The sequence below is a fragment of the Eumetopias jubatus genome, unplaced genomic scaffold (assembly GCF_037043125.1).
Source record: "Eumetopias jubatus isolate StellerSeaLion01/CBP00866 unplaced genomic scaffold, mEumJub1_p1.0 scaffold_124, whole genome shotgun sequence".
Lineage (NCBI taxonomy): Eukaryota > Metazoa > Chordata > Mammalia > Carnivora > Otariidae > Eumetopias > Eumetopias jubatus.
The window spans coordinates 444,049-457,201 of NW_028274930.1; the positions used below are offsets into that span (position 1 = coordinate 444,049).

A 13,153-nucleotide genomic window follows, 5' to 3' on the forward strand; every position below is an offset into this window, starting at 1 on the left:
TGCTTCTCCCTCTGACCCTCCCCCCTTTCATGTGCTCTCTCTCTCTCATTCTCTCTCTCTCAAATAAATAAATAAATAAATAAAAATAAAATTTGCATTTGTCCTTACATCGCTCACCCCCTTTCTCTCCTTTCTTTTTCTTGTTCCTCAATAATTCACCTCCCCTCTTAAATCTCTGTCCTACTTCTACAGCTATTCACCTTCCATTTACCCCCCTTCTCTCTATCCCTTGTATTCTCTGGCTCCCTGGTGTCTTAGCGAAGTAAGGATCAAAGTCTTACTGGCAACTTTCTGAGGGCAGCTGAAAAAAGATAGGATTGTCACTGCAGGAGGAAAGGGTGGGTCCATGTCAGAGGGCTGGGCTCTGTCATTTAGAAGAAACAGGAGATGGGTATTTGGAGATGTCAGGTTAGTAGTTTCATTTGTTTGCTTCTTTGTTTGTTCTCAAGGTCTCAGCCATGCAGCTCTGAAACCACACCTCCTTATCAGATTTCATCTTTTTTGGCCTGTTCAGCTACTCAACATATGACTTATTCCTTTTTTCCCTTGTCCTTTTGGCCTCTGCTGTAGTCTTACTTGGCAACATCCTCTTCCTCCTGCTCATCCAGGCCAACAGGCACCTGCACACCCCGATGTACTTTTTCCTGAGTCAGCTCTCCATCATGGACATGATCATGATGAGCACAGTGGTGCCCAAGATGGCAGTCAATCTTCTGTCAGGCCGTAAATCCATCTCTTGGGATGCCTGTGCCACTCAGATCTTCCTAGTGGTCATGGTAACAGGAGCAGAGTGCTTCCTCTTGGCAGTCATGGCCTATGACCGGTATGTGGCAGTCTGCCACCCCCTGCGGTACCCTTTGCTCATTAACTGGAAGGCTTGCACTCTCCTGGCCCTGGCATCCTGGATGGCTGGGGTGTCTTTAGTTTCCCCTACTGTGGCTCTCTGGAAGTGGATCACTTCTTCTGTGAGGTCCCTGCCCTGCTGCGTCTCTCCTGTGCTGACACTTCACTCTTTGAGGATCTCATCTATGCTTGCTGTGTGGTCATGCTGCTGCTGCCCCTTGTGGTCACTGTGGCTTCCTATACCCGGATCCTCACAGCTGTCATTACGATGCCCTCCATAGAGGGGAAACAGAAGGCTCTGACCACTTGCTCCACCCACTTGGCTGTGGTGGGCCTATACCATGGAGGAACCTTGTTTAGCTACATGCAGCGGGCCTCCAGTAGGACACCAGTGGGAGACCAAGGCACCTCCATCTTCTACACCATCCTCACTCCAATGTTCAACCCACTCATTTACAGCCTGAGGAGCAGGGAGGTAACCAGGGCCCTGAAGAAGGTGCTGGAGAGATGGGGAGTGTAGGCATACTTGCCCTTCTGAAGCTTCCTGTCTTGGTCTGCCCCTTCCTCTGCAAACTCAGGTTTTCTTGTGGCTCCTCTTCTCCTTCTGTACTCATTGGGCCTCTCTGGCTGGTTGGGGCAAGCCTGTGAGCTGAGTAATCAGAAAACCATTTGGACGGAAGATGGCAGGGTAAAAGATGGTACATGACCAGCTACATAGTGAATCTTTCCCCACATTGAGCACCAAAATTTCCATGGTTTGAAGGCCCACATGCAATAGTTAAATTCTCCTTAGGGTTGGTAGGGGAAGTCTTTATTCTGAGTTGCATGTTTAAAGTGAGTGAGGAGGGGAACCCATTCAGAACCCATTTGTGCACTGAAATGTGGTAATGATGCTAGAATCTAGCATAGAGGAGCTGTGCTACCTTGGGCAAGGTTATTTCTCTCTCTAAACTTCCATTTATTATCTATACCATCATAGCTACCAGTAAAGTAAGTCCAACATTTCTGGCAGTAATTACTTACTAACTACTGGAATACAAACTCCATTTCCATGTATCTTATGTTATTCAGCAACATAAAGATTTCTGTGCCTTCTTGCAATCGTGCTTTATGTACAAGTAATAGAGTATAAAATCTCAAAGAAAAATGGCTGGAACATTTTGTCTACCACTTATGCTGACAGCGGCACACTGCAGAAAGTATAGAGGATACAAACATGTCTCTCCATGCAAAGAGGGAATTTTGTGATCAGATTGATTCTTGATCATTGAGACTAAATGTGGAACAAGAGTGAGGTGTGAGAAGACTCTGCCAGGAACTGGTTTCTATAGTTTCCATCACAGGGGCTCTGGAGGGATTTGGGAAATAATCTCTTGATCCATGTCTTCTGCAAAGATCTTCCTGAACTGGACAAACCATCTTCCCCCCATCACTCACTCACACTGCTCTCAAGAGACCTGCATTCACTTCCTAAGAGTCCGTGGGTGTGCACAAAAAATGGTGAGGGAGAGGCCATGGTAAGTCTTGGGAGAGTCCGGCCACAGATATAAAGTGTTCCAGGCAGATGAAACAGTATTCTTGAGCAGAGAGGGCCAGGGATAAAGCTAAAGAGCGTTGGCCAGAGGGAATAGGGCCCACATTGCCTAGGGCCTAGTAGGTCAGGGTAAAATGGTAGGACTTTGAGCAGAGGGGAAATATGATCTGCCTTAAGGCTTCAAGGAATCACTGTGCCTTTTGTGTAAGGTCCGTCGTGATGCTCATATAATAAGTCAGATAAGAAATCATGGCACTTGGATGAGGGTAGAAATAAAGGAGGTGGCAGAAGTTGACGACAGGTTTTGGATATAATTTGAAGGTCAAGCCCACAGAATTTTCTGCCTTACTGGAGCTGAAGATTTTGTTAGTTCACAAGGTTTTAGGAGGGATAAAATTAGAAATTACATTTAACACATTTGGCACTCTGAGCTCTTTGTTAGCTCCTTTTATTAAAATGCATGTGTGGGCACCTGGGTCGTTCACTCCGTTAAGCGTCTGACTTCTGCTCGGGTCGTTATCCCAGGATCCTGGGATGGAGTCCCCCTCGGGCTCCCTGTTCAGTAGGGAGTCTGCTTCTCCCTCTGCCCAGCCCTGCTCCTGCTCTCCTCTTTATCTCACAAAAATATAGTATTATAAAATAATAAACAAATAAAATGTAATATAACAGTATAATTATCTACTAATGTTTAAAAATTCAACAACTCAGTTTTTGTGTTTAAAGGACATGTCATACAAAATTCCCCCCGAATAGCAATTTTAAACATACATAATTATTTATTAGTGAGAGCCCAACTGGGGGGAGGCACAGAGAGAGGGACACAGGCAAGGCAGAGGGAGAGGCAGAAGGAGGGGGAGAGAATTTCAAGCAGACTTTCTGCTGAGCACAGGGTCTGATGTGGGACTCAAACCAAGAATCCTAAGATCATGACCTGAACTGAAGTCAGATTCTTATCCAACTGAGCCACCCAGATGCCGAAACCAAAATAGCAACTTTGGGCATGATCAGAAAAGAGAAAAAATGATGAATTGGGTGGGGGGAGATGGTAGCAAAGTAGGAGGACCCGAGACTTGCCACATCCCTTGAACGTAGCTAGATATTTATCAAATCATCCTAAATAGCTCAGAAATTGACCTGAAGACTGACAGAACAAACTCCAAAACTAAAGAGAGAGAAGAGGCCAAATTGAAGAAGATAGGAATACTTGGTATAGGGGAGAAACAGATTACAGGTGCTCTGCAGAGGAGGGAGCTGTGATTGCAAAGAAGGGAGAGAGAGAGAGAAACAGGGAAAAGGAAACCTACAAGGGACTATATCCTCAAGGCCATTGGCTTGGAAAATAAGAGCGGCTGAATTTTTTACTCTTGCAATCAGTAGGGTTTAAAGACTGGAGTTTTGAAGATCACTGAGCTTGGGTGGGATAAAGCCTGGGGGTTATTGCACTGCTCCCGGAGATAAAGCAGGAAAACATCCCAGGGACAGACAGTGATCGGAAGAATTCCTGGGGCATACAGGGAGGAGATTACACTTCTCCGAGTGCATCCCTGAGAAGCAGCATTCACAGAGCTGCCTTTCCAGGAAAAAAAGGAGCTTCTCAGGTTCATTTCCCACCCTTGCCCCTCAGTAAAGCACAGAACCACCTGTGGGAAGCAGCGCACTGCCAACACTGGCTGCGTAACTGGCCTACACCAAGCCTTAACACCCTGTGCTCCAGTGGGACTGCACTTCTCACGCATGCTTGCCTCCGTCCCAGCACAGCAGGCACCTCACTTAGAACACCAGCACAAACAACTACTCACACCACGTCTCCCAACCAGAGAGTTCGGCACGGCCTCAGTTCTGGTGGAAGTGGTGACAAGTCTCATTTCACAAGCAGAGTAAAGCACACCAGGTTAAAACTCACCACATTCAAGCCAGGTCCCAAACACTGCCCACAGCAGGCAAAGAGGGACTCTGCAGATGACTGCCTTTGGCTCATGTCATGACCCCAGGGTACTGGGGTCACTGAGTGGGGAACCTGATTCTCCCTCTGACTTTCCCCTCACCCCTGCTCCTGTTCACTAGCTCTCTTTGTCTCTCTCTTTCTCAAATGAATGAATGAATAAATAAACTATTTTTTTAATTTTTATTTTTTTAAGATTTATTATTTATTTATATTTATGCAGATAAAAACACGGCTACCCAAGATAACTGCAGGCCAATATAACTGATGAACCTAGAGGAAATTTCCTCAATAAAATACTATCACACCAAATCCAACAATACATTAAAAAAATTATTCACCACTATCAGGTTGGATTTATTCCTGAGTTACCACGATGGTTCAGTATTCACAAATCAATAAATGTGATACATCACATTAATTTTTTTTAAAAAAATAAGAACCATAAAATCTCATCAATAGATGCAGAAAAGATTTGACAAAGAGCCACACCCATTCATGAACAAAAACCTCAACAGAGTAGGGTTTGAGGGAACATACCACAACATAATCAAGGCAATATATGAAAAACCCACAGTAAATATCATTCCTTAAGGATGAAAACTAAGACCCTTTCCTTTATGGTCAGGAACAAGACAGGGATGTTCACAATCACCACAACTATTCAAATACACCTGGAAGTCCTAGCCACAGCAACCAGACAACAAAAAGAAATAAAAGGCAAGGAAGAAGCAAAATTGTCAATATTTACAGATGACGTGATACTCTATGTAAAAACCCAAAAGACCACCAAAAACTGCTAGAACTAACACATGAATTCAGTAAAGTCACAGTATACAAACTCAACATACAGAGATCTATTTCTCTACACTAATAATAAAGCAGCAGGAGGAGAAATAAAGTCCACTTACAATTTTACCAAAAACAATAAGATACCTATGAATAAAATTAAATAAACAGGGGAAAGACCTGTACTCTGAAAACTATGAAACACTGATGTAAGAAACTGAAGCTCCCCAAATTCTTGCCAGACACGTCTCCAAAGCAAGGGGGGGGGGGGAAATGAACTATTGGGACTTCATCAGGATAAAATGTTTTGCACAGCAAAGGAAATTGTCAACAAAACTGAAAGGCAATCTAGGGAATGGGAGAAGATATTTGCAAATGATATATCAAATAAAGGGCCAGTATCCAACATCTGTAAAGAACTTATCAAACTCAACAGCCTAATAGCAAAGTAACCAGTCAATAAATGGGCAGAAGACATGAACAGACATTTCTCCAAAGAATTCATCCAAATGGCCAACAGACACACGAAAAAATGCTCAGCATCACTCGGTGTCAGGGAAATACATCAAAACCACAATGAGACACCACCTTACAATGGTCAGAATGGTTAAAATTGTCACCTGAGCAAACAACAGATGTTGGCAAGGATGTGGAGAAAGAACCCTCTTACTCTACTGGTATGAATGCAAGCTTGTACAACCATTCTGGAGAACATTATGGAGGTTCATTAAAAAGTTAAAAATAGAACTATCCTATGACCCAGCAATTGCACTTCTAGGTATTTATCTAAAGGACCCAAGCAAAGTGAGTCAAAGGGGGCAAATGCACCCCAAAGTTTATAGCAGCAATGTCCACATTAGCGAAATTATGGAAACAGACCAGATGTCCATCGACAGATGAATGGATAAAGAAGAGGTGTTATTTAAATACACTGCAATAATAGCCGTCAAAAAGAATGACATCTTGCCACTTGCAAAGATGTGAATGGAATTAGAAAGTGTTATGCCAAGTAAAATAAGTCAAGCAGAGAAAGACAAATACCTGGGATCGAGCCCTGCATCAGGCTCCCTTGCTCCATGGGAAACCTGTTTCTCCCTCTCCCACTCCCCCTGCTTGTGTTCCTTCTCTCACTATCTCTCTCTGTCAAATAAATAAATAAAATATATTTTTTAAAAAAGTTCTTCCTCCTGTGCTGAGGACAACCAGCCTTACTAACAGTGTGCAGAGGCACTCAGTCACGTGCACCTACAAAGAGATGCATTCCACACCATTCCTTCCTCCCAACTCTTGTAATACAATCCTACACAGGTGAAAAATGACATTTCCCTCTCTTCTTGGACAACTCCTCTGAACTCTGATTCTTATTTCTACTTATACTCAACACCTCCACTTGTTTGTCCAATGGGCTTTACCTATCTAAAATGACCAGACAGAACACTTGGTCTCCCATGTGGAAACAACTGTTTCCCTCTCTTCCCAGCTCAATTAATGGCAAGTCCGTCCGTTGCCCAGAACAACAACACATGGTGTATCCTTGATTCCTCTCTTCTCACACACATTAGAACCCCTGCTGACTCTTCCTGAAGAATGTATTCACTCCTGGCCACATCTCATTCCTGCAGGTCCCAGCTGGCTACACTCTCACTGTTGCTCCCCTGGATGATGGCAATGGGCCTTAACTGGATTTGCCTCCTCCTTCTCTCCTTGCTCCCACTTTAATCTATTTGTACAAAGCACTAGAGTGAAGTTGTTTCTGCAAAATAGAAGAGAAATAAGTTTCAAGAGTAAAGGAAGACTCATCTAGCTAGCCCTCCATCATCACCCAAACCTCCTTTTCTTCTGCTTTCCCTGGAATTTCCTCTATTCTGGTGTCACTGGCCTCCCTGCATTTCAGGAGGAATTGGTACATGCTCTAACTTCCTCATGGAAGACTCTTCCCAGATACACTCAACACTGTTCCTTCAGCTTCGCCTCACTTACTCAACCAGGCTTTACCCAACACCTATTTGGAATTGAAATCCCTTTCCCTCTCCATTTCTTCCCTGCCCTTTTGCTTCTCAGAACACTCAACACCATCAGGCATTCTACATTTAATTTGCATGGATTTGTTTTCTGCTTTCCCAGCTAGAACCTATATTCCTGATGCCACTTTTGCTCATGTGGGGATCCTCATCTCCTAGAATAGTACTGGCACAGAGTATGTTCTCAGCAAATTTTGTTGAAAGATTAACTATAATATGCAAAAACTCAAGAAACTACTCTAGCATCTCACATATTCAGTTCATGCTCTCTAACTTCATTTATTTCAGGGATGTTTAGTTAATGGCTTCATTTTTTTCCCTCAAAGTGACAGCACAAAAGGAGACTTTGACTCTACAGTATAATTTTAGGGACAAGTTAACTCTATGTCCTATATCAGCCCTTCGGTCTCTCCTTCACCTGCACCTCTTCCCACTCATCTGTTGTCTCTCTGTTTTAGAAGACATAACACTAGAAAGAACATGCTCAAGCCCTTTATCCTCCCCCCCCCAAAAAAAACTGAAGGGGACAGACAATAAGAGGAAGATGAAATACGGATAAACAAATAGGAGTGGAGGAATGACCTGAAATCAATAATAGAAACTGCAAGGAAGAGGTAAGGAGGTGATATGGAAAAGACCCTCACTCACCTTTAAATGGGTTCCCTGGAAGAAAAAAACCAGCAGATATCCTGTGGAGGAACTTCTAACACCAACATAATTTCATTGTCCTTCCCTGAGTTTGTACTTACTGGGTCAGAGGAGAGAAGGAATAACCTTCCAAATCTGTCCTTCCTCAGCCCCTCACTCACCTCTCAACCAGGCTATCAAAGCCCTTATCACGCTCAGCCCTCCTGTGGCTCTCTAGCTCAAAGAGTAAGACTCAAACAGACAACAGCCTCTTCTCAGTAAAAGTGGAATGAAAGAAAGGAGACTTAAAGAGATGAGATGGTGGTGGGCACAGAACCAGCACCTGTGCATCCCAGCCCACCCACAGACACCAATCCACCTTCCACAAACTGCCCAGATTGTGGGCCTCCACAGAGGCCCAGATTCGCCTCTGTCTCCCACTGCCAATGCAGGTACTTAACACTAAACCTGGGCAAGGAGGGTGAAGCTGTTGACTCCCAGGGAAGTCCACACACTCCAGCTCTGGAAGAGTAGGTCCCAAGCTTACAATTAAAGAAACCCAATCAGGGAGTTTGGGGACAGGACCAGAGAGGGGCCAGTTGGGATAGTGTGAGAAAACCTTGTCAAGGGCAGGAAGCTGCTCTTGGTGCTCTACCTCCAACTGCAGACACATTCCGTACTTCCCCAGTAACTCTAAGGACCCTCACAGGGTCTCCATCTGTGACTGTCCCAGTAGTCTGCCTCTATACCATGCAATCCACACTTGTTCTTTACCTGTCCCATGAAGTCACTCTATATCTACTGAAGGCCCACGATACAGCACACTAGGTGAGACACTGTACTTGAATCAATGGTGGGGACTTAATACAATCTAGCCTTATGGGCATTAAAACCCAGTGGAGGGAAAGAAGAGTACCCACATTCAGAAGAGTCAGATGGTGGCAGGGAAATGGTTGTCATCCCAAAACTGTCAGACATTTCTCTAAACTCAGTGCCTTTCACATTTTACTGTGGATAGCCCTGTGGTCTACAGATATTATGCCGGTCTTCCCAGTGTAATCCTGGACAGCACTCTCTCGCCATCTGAAGAGTATCCCAGGTTGGATGAAGATTTTACAGTTGCTCTGTTTTTGGCCTTATATCATGGAAGCAGGTCACTTTTTAAAATGACCAATTCATTGGAAACCAGTGGGCAAAATGGCCAATTTATCTTTTGTTTTGAGTCTTCAGTTTTATTTGACCGGTTTTCATTTTATTTTCACAATAGTAAAACAAATGTTTTACCTGCCATACAAAGCTCTTGGGGCTTCAGTTGGAGACTGATGCACAGAGAAGAGAGAATGGATCAGAGGGCTAAGAGAAGGGGGATTGATGGGCGATGTTAGAAGACACAGGGAGATGGAGACAGAGGCACCCAGAAAAAATAGGTTTTCTGCCAAACGTTCCAGGCACAGCAACCTGGCTTTTGAAGAAACTCCCTATAGCCATCTTACACTCTTCTGTTCCAGCTTCCTTTTCTACTTAATCTTATACCCAGTAATCTCTCTGGTTCCAATATTTAACTGAAGAATTACCACCTCCACATTCTCGTTCAAGTTATTGTTCCATTGGAACTTACTTTGCCAGCTTTGTATTTCCTGTTGAAACTTAATTCATTCTATAAAGCTCATCTAAAGTTCATTGTTATTATTCTCACCTCCCACAGATTTGACACACATCCACTTCAGCCTGTGTAAGTCCCTTTAGACTATTGTCTGTAAAATTTGCAATTGTATTTGTCATGTAAAATCTGTTATATTACCATTTATCGGAAACACATAGTGATTGGATGAAACTTGATTGGTTACAAAAAAAAAAGAGCTTTACTTTAAGCTAGGACCACCTCCATACCTGGAATCTTCTTGCCCACCGCTTGATGGATATCAGGTTGATTGCAGAGCTGTCTGGTCAGCTTTGGGTGTAAGTCCCACCCTACTTAGCTAATAATCAAGACTGGCTTTCAGTAGGCTATGATCCAGCCTTATGCAAGTCACGACTTAAATCTTCCACTTAATTCAGAACCTATCTGATCACCTCTGCCTAGCTCAGGCCTGACAGGGCTTAGGGACCCACCATGGGGAAGAGGGCAAGAGTCTTTCCTTTCACTATTTCTCCTGCTTCTGTCATTTTGATTCTTGTGTTTCACTCTTCCTTCCTTGGTTTGCTGGGTTTGGAAGAAGTATCATCGATGTGGGTCATTGGGGGCAATCTGTTGAGGACTACAAGTTTCTTCTGTATTGAGATATCCAAAGTCTAACGTGTGATCATTCTGTTTGCCTATATATATCTTCTATCATCTATCTATCTACTTACCTATAATCTATCTATCGTCTATCTATCATCTTTCTATCATCTGTCATCTCTGCATGTTGGGCTAAAAGGCAACAAGGAGTCACCTTGTCCCCAAAATAATATTGTAGAGACAAGGTGAATTCTTTCATGGTGTTTTTTCTAGGAACACAATGAAGCCATTAACTATACAGAGAGAAATAAATTTAGAGAGCAAAAAATGAGCATGAGAGATGCTAGGATAGTTTCTTTAGTCGTTTGCACTTTACAATAATCATTGAACAATATTTATTAAGGACATAATGTATGCCAGGCACTCTTCTAGGAGCCAGTTATCCTGCCATGAGCAAAAGTGACATCAGGAATATAGGTTTCATTGGTAAATCAGAAAACTGTCCTGTGGGGTCTTTGCATTTCCTCTTTGCAGGGAAGTGAAGTAGAGGTGAATACACTCCTCACAAATGTATCCTAGGTACTACTCTCACCCATTTTTGGAGAACATCTTTGTCATTTATAAGTACCTGAAGATATTCACTGTCCCTCACAGGAAAGAATCCAGCCACGAATTCGTAGTATATTCAGGTCAAGAACAAAAGCGTCTGCAATGAAAGAATCCAGGCTTTCTGCTCTCAAAACTTGGAGGTTGCAACTGCCTGTTACTTAATCCTATTATTTGATTAAGTCAACACACACATAGATAGGAACATTGGAGGCTTTGCAGAGAAGTTCTCAATGACACTTATTATAGAACTGAAGTGAGGGTGAGCCATGAAGTTAGCTGGAAGAGAAACATTCCATGAAAAGGGAAGGTAGGGGCGCCTGTGTGTCTCAGTCAGTTAAGTGCCCGCCTTTGGCTCACTCATGTCATGATCCCAGCATCCTGGGATCAAGCCCCGCACCAGGCTCCCTGCTCAGCAGGGAGCCTGCTTCTCCCTCTCCCTCTCCCTCTGCCTGCCTGTCTGCCTAATTATGATCTTTCTTTCTTTCTCTCTGTCAAATAAAAAAATTCTTTTAAAAAAGAAAGAACAGAAAAGGGAAAGTAAATGTCCTAGGGTAAGAGTGTGTCCGGCTTGAGCCAGGAAAGAATAAGGAGGTTCTGGTAGCAGAAACACCCTGAGTAAGGGGACAAGAGTCAGAGCCCAGCTTGCAGTATTGAGTGTGGGAAGAGCATCCATGGGGGTGGGTTGTATAGGACTTGGGGGCCTTGCAAGTGTTTGGCCTGGATCTGTGTTGGGAGCCAATGGCCTGTCTTGAGCCCAAGAGTGACATCATCTGACTTGCATTTCAGACGGTTTAACTCTCCAGCTGCTGGGTAGAGAGGCAAGGGAAACCAGTTGGAAGGCTGCCATGAACCGTAACAGCAACCCAAGGAGCACATTCTCAGGGCAAAGAAATGTGATGTAGAAAACCAGAGGAGAAAAGATCACCTGGCACGGGGGTTACTTGGGACCCCTTCAATGGCAGAAGCAGGTTTGTGCTGAGTCCTAAAAGACAACAACATTTGACAAGATGAGTTTGGAGAAATATATGCTTTATGTTTAACATAGTTTACCAAATCTGTGTGATATCATAAAAGACTCAATATCCTATAATAAAACCAAAACTCTACTTGCAGAGGGGTCCTATGATAAACTTCCCGGTAAGGATTTACACAAATAGATAGTTGGCCCATTCTACAAGCTAGTATGACTTCTATTGCTGTCAGATGGGAATACAAAGGAGTGTCCCTTCTATGTCCCAAAGTTTATGTTGTTGAGGTCTCACGAGTTACAAACAAAACAGCTGGCTGAAGATGTAGAATGCAGAGGTAATAAAGAAATGTCAGTCAATCCAATATTTATTGTTCACACTCACAGGTGACCAGGAACATCAACTAAGACATGGAGATATGGTTGAATCAATCAACCACAGATGACTTCATCTTCTTGGGCATTTTTTCTCGCAGTCCAACTGACCTTGTCCTTTTCTCTGTCGTTCTGGTGGTCTTCACAGTGGCCCTCTGTGGGAATGTTCTCCTCCTCTTCCTCATCTACAGAGTTTCTCGACTTCACATACCCATGTACTTTTTCCTCAGTCAGCTCTCTCTCAGGGACCTCATGTTGGTTTGTACCACTGTGCCAAAGATGGTGGTAAACTTCATGTCTGGCAAGAAGTCCACCTCCTTTGTGGGTTGTGGCATACAAATTGGCCAATTTGTCTGTCTTGTGGGATCTGAGGGGCTCTTGCTGGGACTCATGGCTTATGACCGCTATGTGGCCATTAGCCACCCACTTCACTATCCTGTCCTCATGAGTCAGAGGGTCTGCCTCCAGATTGTCGGGAGCTCTTGGGCCTTTGGGATAATAGATGGTGTGATCCAGATGGTGGTAGTAATGACCTTTCCCTACTGTGGCTTGAGGGAAGTGAACCACTTCTTTTGTGAGATGCTATCCTTGTTGAAACTGGCCTGTATAGACACATCCATTTTTGACAACGTTATATATGCTTGCTGTATCTTCATGCTGTTTCTTCCCTTCTCCATCATTGTGGCCTCCTATGCTCATATCCAGAGTGCATGTTCTGCTCAGGCTGGCAAAAAGGCCCTGGCCATCTCTTCCTCCCATCTGACACCTGTCTTCCTCTTCTATGGGGCAGCCATGTTCATCTACCTGAGGCCCCGGCGCTACCGGGCCCCTAGCCATGACAAGGTGATCTCTATCTTCTACACCATCCTTACTCCTATGCTCAGCCCCCTTATTTATAGCTTGAGAAACCAGGAGGTGATGGGGGCCCTGAGAAAGGCGTTGGACCATTGCAGGATTGGCAGCCAGCACTGAAGGACCAGAACACCCTGTGCCATCCCTTGATTCTGTGAATTTGAGTAAATAAGCTCTAGGTGAGGCTCTAATTCCTCATTAATAGTGATGATCATAACACCTGCAGGCCTGGAGATGTCTTTTTAAACCCTAACCCTCTCTGTGTCTAGTGAAAAACCAGCTTTTTTTTTTTTTTTTACCAAATATTTTCTGAGCTAGTTCATTTGTAAAATGTATTACCTTGGAATGTAGGACTTTGTAAACCCAAGCACTG

The 13,153-nt window shown here is 43.8% G+C and overlaps 1 protein-coding gene and 1 pseudogene across 1 annotated transcript; both read left to right on the forward strand.

The window, feature by feature from the left end:
- The first annotated feature begins 458 nt into the window (after nt 1-458).
- On the forward strand, nt 459-1,363 carry LOC148161585 (olfactory receptor 2M5-like; annotated as a pseudogene).
- A 10,601-nt stretch (nt 1,364-11,964) lies between these two features.
- On the forward strand, nt 11,965-12,900 carry LOC148161586 (olfactory receptor 2V2-like). The gene has a single exon (XM_088020729.1). The coding sequence runs from the start codon at nt 11,965-11,967 to the stop codon at nt 12,898-12,900; it is 936 nt and encodes a 311-aa protein (XP_087876855.1).
- Nucleotides 12,901-13,153: the final 253 nt, after the last annotated feature.